Source organism: Grus americana, chromosome 21 (assembly GCF_028858705.1).
Source record: "Grus americana isolate bGruAme1 chromosome 21, bGruAme1.mat, whole genome shotgun sequence".
NCBI lineage: Eukaryota > Metazoa > Chordata > Aves > Gruiformes > Gruidae > Grus > Grus americana.
This window is the reverse complement of record NC_072872.1, coordinates 928,076-939,072: the sequence shown is the minus strand read 5'-3', so window position 1 is coordinate 939,072 and position 10,997 is coordinate 928,076. Positions and strand designations below refer to the sequence as shown.

The following is a 10,997-nucleotide window of genomic DNA, read 5'->3' as shown; positions in this document are numbered from 1 at the left end:
AGCACGACCCCGCCAAGGCACAGCCTCAGCATCTTCTGAGAAGAACGTGCTGTGAAACAGGAATCTTCCTTAAGAGATGACATTTCTTTAGTTGTCTTCACTTGCCAAGGATGGCAGAGATCGTCAGCTGTGCAGATGCCATCTTCTTCCCGTGGACAATCTGCTTTGCGATGCACTTAGAAAAGTGATCTCGGTATATGAACTAACGAGTAGCTGACAGTGAAAATAGAGATTTTGGCTTCTTACCTCTTTCTTCACACTCCTGTGACGTTGTTGCCCTAGAGAACAGTGGCACAGCTGCAAGGAGAGCTCGCCGATGCTTTCAGAAAGCTGTTGACAGCAGAAGGTTCGCTGAAAGCTTGCACACGCCAACGGGATTACCTGAAGCAAGAAAACTCCGTCTTGCAAGAGGACTTGGACAAGGCTAAGGCCAAGGTATACCGAGTCTGTCAACGTGTTAGCATATAGGAAGCTGTTCCTTTCCTTCACGGACCAGGAGAGAAGAAAATAGTCTGGGAACGAATGCAGGAGAGATTTGTCTGAGGCCGTGACGAGCTTCGACATCCTTAACAATTGTTGTCCAGACCGCAGGGTGCTTTTAGCTCCTGCCTCCTCCCCTCTCGCCCTGTAAAACTCAGCCGGCTCTTCAGGGAGCTTGTGTCGAGGCTGAGGGGCAAAGCAGTGGGGGTTCTGGGGCAGCACCTGGGTGGGGAAGAACGAAGCAGCTGTGCGCTTTCCAGACTCTTCCGACACCATCCAAAGGTTGTGGCCACGGTGCGATATCGCAAGCCACGCGCTCCCAAACGTCTCTGGGCCGGGCTGCTTTCTTTGCGCGGTTTTTTCTTCTCTTGGCCTCCGCACAAAGATGGCGTCTAGTTCCCTGGCGGTGGTGTTTCTGGGGGAAGGAAAGTAACCTTTGGTTTGCCTTTGCCTCGTAAGCCAGGCTTCACCCTCCCTCTGAAAGTAAGGCCTTGAACCTCTGGTCTCCTCCCGCCACGCTGCCCGCCCCTGGCATTAGCACAGGGGTGTGGGTATGAGAAGGAACGGGGCAGAACAGGAGTGCGATGGAAGCAAAAGGAAATGCAGGGAATGCCACGAAATGCAAAAGAGCATCTTCACAGGCACGGGGGCCTTCTGATGCTGTAGAAGGAGACGAGGGCCTTTGCCGTGGTGCCGTTTTGGGAGGGAGGGACGGATGGAAGCTGCAGCGGCCTTGTCAGCAAGGGCCTGAAAGGCGTGCTTACGTTCAGACATCCAAGGGGCTTTTCCCTGGGCTGAAATGCAAACGCAGAGGATGGATAACAGCCACGATCGCGGTCCATACATTTGCTGGAGTTTCACAGAGGTTGTCGGCCCCAGAGAGCCTAAGGCAGATTGTTTTTTCCCCACGTACAGCTGTGTGAGCTCTCCGCGCAGCTGGAGTTGGAGTCCGAAATATCTCTGCAGCTCAAAGCTAGAAATCAGGAGCTGCGAGAGCTGGCGGCTCTTCTGCCACATCGCTTGGCGACTCCTGAGGAGGGTCATGCCACAACAGCGCTGTATGGAGAAGAGTGGGAGCAGCGAGCGCCAGAAGCAGACGGAGAGATGCATGGTCTCACTCCACGTCTGCAGGTCAGTTCCCGGACCATTTGTACGTGTAGTCGGCGTTGCGTTCACTTGTGGCTGCGGTCATGGCTTTTAGGTGTTTTGTCTTGGGCATCTAGTTCTCTTTGTTAGTGCGGTGGGTTTGGCTTTCCTGTAGGGAAGCTGGGGAGCTGCAGAAGGCTGCATCAAAGTGCTGCTGTGCGCGTCATGGGACCCGTGTGCCTGAAGAATACGCAGCCTTCTCCTCATCCTCCTCCATACAGCGTTGTAGGCTGTTAAAATATAAAAATGGCAGCAAGAGCAGGTTTTTTTGAGAGGGCTGGGCGTTGTCTTTCTCTTCCTGTTTCCTGAAGTTGCACCCTCTGCTTTAGACACAGGCAGCCGCTCAAGCCAGAAGAGAAGAGATCAAGACCACTGACACCTCTTGGAAAGAACCACTGATGCAGACAATTAGAGTTCTGAAACGGGACCTGGAGAGAGCATGGAGCATGCAGGAGGAGACCGCACGGCAACTGGCAGAAATAAAAAGCTCCAAATAGCATTATTTGCCTGACCTGGAGGGAAGAGTCCTTGCGTGCACGCATGTAGCATTTAAGGCTTTACCCCGGGTGACTCCACCTGGGACCCTCTCTCATTTCCCGAGTCCCAGCTCCCAGCCCATCCCCATCCTCTGTCTCCACCGGGTACTGGCAAGGGGGCCCCGAATCCAGACTTCAGCCTCCGACAGAGCACTCGGCGCTCACCCCCTCAGCCCACGGGGAAGCCAAGAAAAGCATCAGGCCCCTTGAGGCTGCCGTTCCTTGGGCCTCTTCTTAATCCCCGCTTCAGAAGAAGAGTCTAACCCAAAGGCAAGGCACTGAACAGATCCCTTTTGACTGCAGACGTGCTCTTAGGGGGTAGCTCTGACACGCCAGTGCCCATCGCCTCTCCCTGCCTGCAGCGGCAGCAACGCAGACGGAGACCCAGCAGGAGCATCGACAACGTTCAAGGCCGTTTGCCCCAAAGCACCACAGGACAGAGTGGAAACGAAGGAAGAGCAACACGACGGAAGGGCAGCCTCTGGCAGCCTTCAGCAGAGGTGGCTCCAGGGAAGCAGCAGCCTCGACACCAAAGCCGCAGCGAGGAAGTGCCGGCCGCGATGGGGAGGAGATGGCTCTGGGCTGTCCCCACCTACTGCGGCGGGACTCTTCTCCCCTCCAGGTAGTGCGGGTACCGCCGATACAGGAGGCGAGAGGTGATGGGTGCCCCAGCTCAGGGCTCAGCTCCTCTGTTCGCGTCTGGAACCCGGCAGCGCCCGCCAAGTCCTGCCTGCCGCCGCTCCCCGGGGAGAGGTGAGGCGAGGCGGTGCAGTGCCCATTCCTGCTGGGCCATGAAGAGGATCTGGCGGTTCCTGTGGGGCAGGAGGGCGCAGGGGGGGCCCGTGTCCTCAGGGAGCAGCGGTGGCAATGAGCTGCGGCCGGAGGGCCGGGACGAGCTGTGCCGGGAGGCCACCACCAGCGACTTGTCCCCAGTGCAGCCGCTGGTGAAGCAGTGCGACAGCAAGTGCCAGGACAGGGACGACAGGTAAGGGGTCCCGGCAGGCGGGTGCTCTTTGGGAGACTCCTGGGCTTTTTTCCTCCCCCAGGGCTTAGCTTTGTGCCTGTGGGTGCTCGTTCTCAAGGGAGGTCAATATGGAAAGGTGGAATAGGAAGGGGCCGTTATTACTGCCATAAGCAGGGTGTACAACTGGATGTGCTTTCTGTCTTTCCAGGCACAGTCCCGGTGCATGGCCAGTGGACCCCTGGGAGCAGGAAAGCAACGGAGAATCTGCTCCGGGCCAAGCAAAAGAGGTGTCAGCATCCAGCACTCCCCACGGGGCAGGAGCTGCTGGAGCTACGCTGCTTTCACCCACTTGGTGGAGCGCAGGTAGGACTCTCCAGCGTGGAGGAGGCGATGGGGAAAAGGCCTGTGGCCTGCCCTTTCGGCAGGCTGCCGTGGAGGCAGGAAATTTGGAAATGCCGATGTGGTGTTGCTTATGATCCAGCAAAAAAATGCACTGCCAGGCGTTGTCCCTGGAAAGCAGAATTCTCGAGAGACTGATTCCTTTTGGGCTCGTTTGGGCTCACTTTGAGTGATCTCCCTGGCACACAGAAAAGGCGCGGACACTGGGGGAAACGAATTCCCAAGCAGGAAAATAGATGGATTTTGAATCCGCATTTTGATAGGGCGCTCGCTAGGATTTCGTGGCTTTGCGGCCTGCGTTTGTGCTAAGATTGTCTCTGGAAGCATGACGATTTGGAAAGCACTCTAGGCATCAAGGAGTTGTATTAGCTCACTCTGGTTCCAAAAATATCTGGGTTTAATATAGACGAGCTTGCCGCATACTTGGAGTCCGTCTTCCCTAAGTTGCAAGCAGATGAAGAAGCCACCGAGGAGATCAAGAGCTTTGGTGGAGAGGTATGTAAACCCAAAGATTTTTAATTGGAATCTTCATTATAGGATTATATTGCATGCTAAAGCCAAATAAGACTTTTCCATGAATAATGTCTCATGCCGAGTTGTTGAAAACTCTTTGATCATCTGACTTCAAGTTGGTGACAGTCCTCTTCTGGCTAGATGAAATGCTGCCACTATCTCCTGTTTCGAGCTGATTTCCTCAGTTGTGTCCGTTTGCGTTCTTTAACTTGGACCAGGCAGAAGACGTCAGAGCCCAAATACCAACGGAAGGGCTGGATCCCTGCCCTTCCCACCTGAGCGCTGGAAGCGATCGGGTATTAGAGTTGTTTCTGAGAGAACGTGACCATCGGCTCAGTATACGTACGCATGTGTCTCACATGATGGAAACCAACAAGAGGTTGTCTCAGCAGCTGAGCGAAGCCGAAAGAAAAGCGAGCAGGCTGGAAAAGGAAGTGGGCCAACTGAAAGAGACTCTCCAGGAAAAGACATTGGCTTTACACACGAGAGAAAGAGAATTGAGTCAAGCCCATAGGCAGGCAAAGAAGCGGTATGCTCTACACTTTAAGAAGGAACAAGAGAGAAAAGATGCCGTCGAGAAGGCGGAGCGGCTGCAGCAACAACTGGCCCAGCTCCAGAGTGAAAACCTTTCACTCCGTCAGAAGCTGAGGAAAGCCGAAAGAAAGACGAGCGGGCTGGAAAAGCAAGTGGATAACCTGAAAGAAACTCTCTCAGAAAAGACATTGGCTTTAGAAATGAGAGAAAGAGAATTAAATCAGGCCCAGAATCAGGCAAATGAACTGGCCCAGCTCCAGAGTGAAAACCTTTTACTCCGCCAGCAGCTGGAAGACATGAAGAACAAGACCGCCCAGGAACAAATGGTGAGTGATGCCGTGATGCCTTTGACAAAGTAGGAAAAGAGGTGAGGTGAGCACTGCCTTAGAGGGGAGCAAGGCTATCCGGCGCTTCTAAAAGTCGCCAGGTACAAGGTAGGTGCCTGGGAGTCCATCACTCAGGTCGGTTCTGGTTTGTCCTGGTTTTGTGGCAATTGCGGAAGGTCCTGGCAAGCCTTCAGACGTGCTTATGGACACGTATGTACATAGAAATGCTTAGGCATGCATTGGTTTTTGTTTGCGTAGCAGAAGAAGAGCGTAAAGGCTGGTACGCAGAGTTGGCTATAGGAAGCCTTGCCTCTGATCGCTGGAGAAAGGGCCGCGGGACAACTCCAGCGCTTGCATCGGCATCCGATTTGGTTTTGGCATTATCTTAAGAAACAAGCACGACCCCGCCAAGGCACAGCCTCAGCATCTTCTGAGAAGAACGTGCTGTGAAACAGGAATCTTCCTTAAGAGATGACATTTCTTTAGTTGTCTTCACTTGCCAAGGATGGCAGAGATCGTCAGCTGTGCAGATGCCATCTTCTTCCCGTGGACAATCTGCTTTGCGATGCACTTAGAAAAGTGATCTCGGTATATGAACTAACGAGTAGCTGACAGTGAAAATAGAGATTTTGGCTTCTTACCTCTTTCTTCACACTCCTGTGACGTTGTTGCCCTAGAGAACAGTGGCACAGCTGCAAGGAGAGCTCGCCGATGCTTTCAGAAAGCTGTTGACAGCAGAAGGTTCGCTGAAAGCTTGCACACGCCAACGGGATTACCTGAAGCAAGAAAACTCCGTCTTGCAAGAGGACTTGGACAAGGCTAAGGCCAAGGTATACCGAGTCTGTCAACGTGTTAGCATATAGGAAGCTGTTCCTTTCCTTCACGGACCAGGAGAGAAGAAAATAGTCTGGGAACGAATGCAGGAGAGATTTGTCTGAGGCCGTGACGAGCTTCGACATCCTTAACAATTGTTGTCCAGACCGCAGGGTGCTTTTAGCTCCTGCCTCCTCCCCTCTCGCCCTGTAAAACTCAGCCGGCTCTTCAGGGAGCTTGTGTCGAGGCTGAGGGGCAAAGCAGTGGGGGTTCTGGGGCAGCACCTGGGTGGGGAAGAACGAAGCAGCTGTGCGCTTTCCAGACTCTTCCGACACCATCCAAAGGTTGTGGCCACGGTGCGATATCGCAAGCCACGCGCTCCCAAACGTCTCTGGGCCGGGCTGCTTTCTTTGCGCGGTTTTTTCTTCTCTTGGCCTCCGCACAAAGATGGCGTCTAGTTCCCTGGCGGTGGTGTTTCTGGGGGAAGGAAAGTAACCTTTGGTTTGCCTTTGCCTCGTAAGCCAGGCTTCACCCTCCCTCTGAAAGTAAGGCCTTGAACCTCTGGTCTCCTCCCGCCACGCTGCCCGCCCCTGGCATTAGCACAGGGGTGTGGGTATGAGAAGGAACGGGGCAGAACAGGAGTGCGATGGAAGCAAAAGGAAATGCAGGGAATGCCACGAAATGCAAAAGAGCATCTTCACAGGCACGGGGGCCTTCTGATGCTGTAGAAGGAGACGAGGGCCTTTGCCGTGGTGCCGTTTTGGGAGGGAGGGACGGATGGAAGCTGCAGCGGCCTTGTCAGCAAGGGCCTGAAAGGCGTGCTTACGTTCAGACATCCAAGGGGCTTTTCCCTGGGCTGAAATGCAAACGCAGAGGATGGATAACAGCCACGATCGCGGTCCATACATTTGCTGGAGTTTCACAGAGGTTGTCGGCCCCAGAGAGCCTAAGGCAGATTGTTTTTTCCCCACGTACAGCTGTGTGAGCTCTCCGCGCAGCTGGAGTTGGAGTCCGAAATATCTCTGCAGCTCAAAGCTAGAAATCAGGAGCTGCGAGAGCTGGCGGCTCTTCTGCCACATCGCTTGGCGACTCCTGAGGAGGGTCATGCCACAACAGCGCTGTATGGAGAAGAGTGGGAGCAGCGAGCGCCAGAAGCAGACGGAGAGATGCATGGTCTCACTCCACGTCTGCAGGTCAGTTCCCGGACCATTTGTACGTGTAGTCGGCGTTGCGTTCACTTGTGGCTGCGGTCATGGCTTTTAGGTGTTTTGTCTTGGGCATCTAGTTCTCTTTGTTAGTGCGGTGGGTTTGGCTTTCCTGTAGGGAAGCTGGGGAGCTGCAGAAGGCTGCATCAAAGTGCTGCTGTGCGCGTCATGGGACCCGTGTGCCTGAAGAATACGCAGCCTTCTCCTCATCCTCCTCCATACAGCGTTGTAGGCTGTTAAAATATAAAAATGGCAGCAAGAGCAGGTTTTTTTGAGAGGGCTGGGCGTTGTCTTTCTCTTCCTGTTTCCTGAAGTTGCACCCTCTGCTTTAGACACAGGCAGCCGCTCAAGCCAGAAGAGAAGAGATCAAGACCACTGACACCTCTTGGAAAGAACCACTGATGCAGACAATTAGAGTTCTGAAACGGGACCTGGAGAGAGCATGGAGCATGCAGGAGGAGACCGCACGGCAACTGGCAGAAATAAAAAGCTCCAAATAGCATTATTTGCCTGACCTGGAGGGAAGAGTCCTTGCGTGCACGCATGTAGCATTTAAGGCTTTACCCCGGGTGACTCCACCTGGGACCCTCTCTCATTTCCCGAGTCCCAGCTCCCAGCCCATCCCCATCCTCTGTCTCCACCGGGTACTGGCAAGGGGGCCCCGAATCCAGACTTCAGCCTCCGACAGAGCACTCGGCGCTCACCCCCTCAGCCCACGGGGAAGCCAAGAAAAGCATCAGGCCCCTTGAGGCTGCCGTTCCTTGGGCCTCTTCTTAATCCCCGCTTCAGAAGAAGAGTCTAACCCAAAGGCAAGGCACTGAACAGATCCCTTTTGACTGCAGACGTGCTCTTAGGGGGTAGCTCTGACACGCCAGTGCCCATCGCCTCTCCCTGCCTGCAGCGGCAGCAACGCAGACGGAGACCCAGCAGGAGCATCGACAACGTTCAAGGCCGTTTGCCCCAAAGCACCACAGGACAGAGTGGAAACGAAGGAAGAGCAACACGACGGAAGGGCAGCCTCTGGCAGCCTTCAGCAGAGGTGGCTCCAGGGAAGCAGCAGCCTCGACACCAAAGCCGCAGCGAGGAAGTGCCGGCCGCGATGGGGAGGAGATGGCTCTGGGCTGTCCCCACCTACTGCGGCGGGACTCTTCTCCCCTCCAGGTAGTGCGGGTACCGCCGATACAGGAGGCGAGAGGTGATGGGTGCCCCAGCTCAGGGCTCAGCTCCTCTGTTCGCGTCTGGAACCCGGCAGCGCCCGCCAAGTCCTGCCTGCCGCCGCTCCCCGGGGAGAGGTGAGGCGAGGCGGTGCAGTGCCCATTCCTGCTGGGCCATGAAGAGGATCTGGCGGTTCCTGTGGGGCAGGAGGGCGCAGGGGGGGCCCGTGTCCTCAGGGAGCAGCGGTGGCAATGAGCTGCGGCCGGAGGGCCGGGACGAGCTGTGCCGGGAGGCCACCACCAGCGACTTGTCCCCAGTGCAGCCGCTGGTGAAGCAGTGCGACAGCAAGTGCCAGGACAGGGACGACAGGTAAGGGGTCCCGGCAGGCGGGTGCTCTTTGGGAGACTCCTGGGCTTTTTTCCTCCCCCAGGGCTTAGCTTTGTGCCTGTGGGTGCTCGTTCTCAAGGGAGGTCAATATGGAAAGGTGGAATAGGAAGGGGCCGTTATTACTGCCATAAGCAGGGTGTACAACTGGATGTGCTTTCTGTCTTTCCAGGCACAGTCCCGGTGCATGGCCAGTGGACCCCTGGGAGCAGGAAAGCAACGGAGAATCTGCTCCGGGCCAAGCAAAAGAGGTGTCAGCATCCAGCACTCCCCACGGGGCAGGAGCTGCTGGAGCTACGCTGCTTTCACCCACTTGGTGGAGCGCAGGTAGGACTCTCCAGCGTGGAGGAGGCGATGGGGAAAAGGCCTGTGGCCTGCCCTTTCGGCAGGCTGCCGTGGAGGCAGGAAATTTGGAAATGCCGATGTGGTGTTGCTTATGATCCAGCAAAAAAATGCACTGCCAGGCGTTGTCCCTGGAAAGCAGAATTCTCGAGAGACTGATTCCTTTTGGGCTCGTTTGGGCTCACTTTGAGTGATCTCCCTGGCACACAGAAAAGGCGCGGACACTGGGGGAAACGAATTCCCAAGCAGGAAAATAGATGGATTTTGAATCCGCATTTTGATAGGGCGCTCGCTAGGATTTCGTGGCTTTGCGGCCTGCGTTTGTGCTAAGATTGTCTCTGGAAGCATGACGATTTGGAAAGCACTCTAGGCATCAAGGAGTTGTATTAGCTCACTCTGGTTCCAAAAATATCTGGGTTTAATATAGACGAGCTTGCCGCATACTTGGAGTCCGTCTTCCCTAAGTTGCAAGCAGATGAAGAAGCCACCGAGGAGATCAAGAGCTTTGGTGGAGAGGTATGTAAACCCAAAGATTTTTAACTGGAATCTTCATTATAGGATTATATTGCATGCTAAAGCCAAATAAGACTTTTCCATGAATAATGTCTCATGCCGAGTTGTTGAAAACTCTTTGATCATCTGACTTCAAGTTGGTGACAGTCCTCTTCTGGTTCGATGAAATGCTGCCACTATCTCCTGTTTCGAGCTGATTTCCTCAGTTGTGTCCGTTTGCGTTCTTTAACTTGGACCAGGCAGAAGACGTCAGAGCCCAAATACCAACGGAAGGGCTGGATCCCTGCCCTTCCCGCCTGAGCGCTGGAAGCGATCGGGTATTAGAGTTGTTTCTGAGAGAACGTGACCATCGGCTCAGTATACATACGCATGTGTCTCACATGATGGAAACCAACAAGAGGTTGTCTCAGCAGCTGAGCGAAGCCGAAAGAAAAGCGAGCAGGCTGGAAAAGGAAGTGGGCCAACTGAAAGAGACTCTCCAGGAAAAGACATTGGCTTTACACACGAGAGAAAGAGAATTGAGTCAAGCCCATAGGCAGGCAAAGAAGCGGTATGCTCTACACTTTAAGAAAGAACAAGAGAGAAAAGGTGCCGTCGAGAAGGCGGAGCGGCTGCAGCAACAACTGGCCCAGCTCCAGAGTGAAAACCTTTCACTCCGTCAGAAGCTGAGGAAAGCCGAAAGAAAGACGAGCGGGCTGGAAAAGCAAGTGGATAACCTGAAAGAAACTCTCTCAGAAAAGACATTGGCTTTAGAAATGAGAGAAAGAGAATTAAATCAGGCCCAGAATCAGGCAAATGAACTGGCCCAGCTCCAGAGTGAAAACCTTTTACTCCGCCAGCAGCTGGAAGACATGAAGAGCAAGACCGCCCAGGAACAAATGGTGAGTGATGCCGTGATGCCTTTGACAAAGTAGGAAAAGAGGTGAGGTGAGCACTGCCTTAGAGGGGAGCAAGGCTATCCGGCGCTTCTAAAAGTCGCCAGGTACAAGGTAGGTGCCTGGGAGTCCATCACTCAGGTCGGTTCTGGTTTGTCCTGGTTTTGTGGCAATTGCGGAAGGTCCTGGCAAGCCTTCAGACGTGCTTATGGACACGTATGTACATAGAAATGCTTAGGCATGCATTGGTTTTTGTTTGCGTAGCAGAAGAAGAGCGTAACGGCTGGTACGCAGAGTTGGCTATAGGAAGCCTTGCCTCTGATCGCTGGAGAAAGGGCCGCGGGACAACTCCAGCGCTTGCATCGGCATCCGATTTGGTTTTGGCATTATCTTAAGAAACAAGCACGACCCCGCCAAGGCACAGCCTCAGCATCTTCTGAGAAGAACGTGCTGTGAAACAGGAATCTTCCTTAAGAGATGACATTTCTTTAGTTGTCTTCACTTGCCAAGGATGGCAGAGATCGTCAGCTGTGCAGATGCCATCTTCTTCCCGTGGACAATCTGCTTTGCGATGCACTTAGAAAAGTGATCTCGGTATATGAACTAACGAGTAGCTGACAGTGAAAATAGAGATTTTGGCTTCTTACCTCTTTCTTCACACTCCTGTGACGTTGTTGCCCTAGAGAACAGTGGCACAGCTGCAAGGAGAGCTCGCCGATGCTTTCAGAAAGCTGTTGACAGCAGAAGGTTCGCTGAAAGCTTGCACACGCCAACGGGATTACCTGAAGCAAGAAAACTCCGTCTTGCAAGAG

The 10,997-nt window shown here is 54.1% G+C and overlaps 1 protein-coding gene across 38 annotated transcripts in view; it reads left to right on the top strand.

Annotated features, from left to right (window-relative positions):
- Positions 1–10,997, top strand: part of LOC129215757 (hornerin-like) — a 56,917-nt gene that overhangs the window by 5,645 nt on the left and 40,275 nt on the right. For 19 of the 38 annotated variants that reach the window (XM_054849475.1, XM_054849462.1, XM_054849469.1 and 16 more), the window contains 2 exons: positions 3,335–3,489; positions 8,628–8,782. In XM_054849475.1, the coding sequence (XP_054705450.1) occupies positions 3,335–3,489; positions 8,628–8,782 (310 nt within the window). Of the gene's footprint in view, positions 1–2,516; positions 3,148–3,334; positions 3,490–3,931; positions 4,021–8,216; positions 8,441–8,627; positions 8,783–9,224; positions 9,314–10,997 lie in introns of those variants that run through there. The other 19 variants (XM_054849473.1, XM_054849472.1, XM_054849471.1 and 16 more) reach the window with 7 other exon arrangements.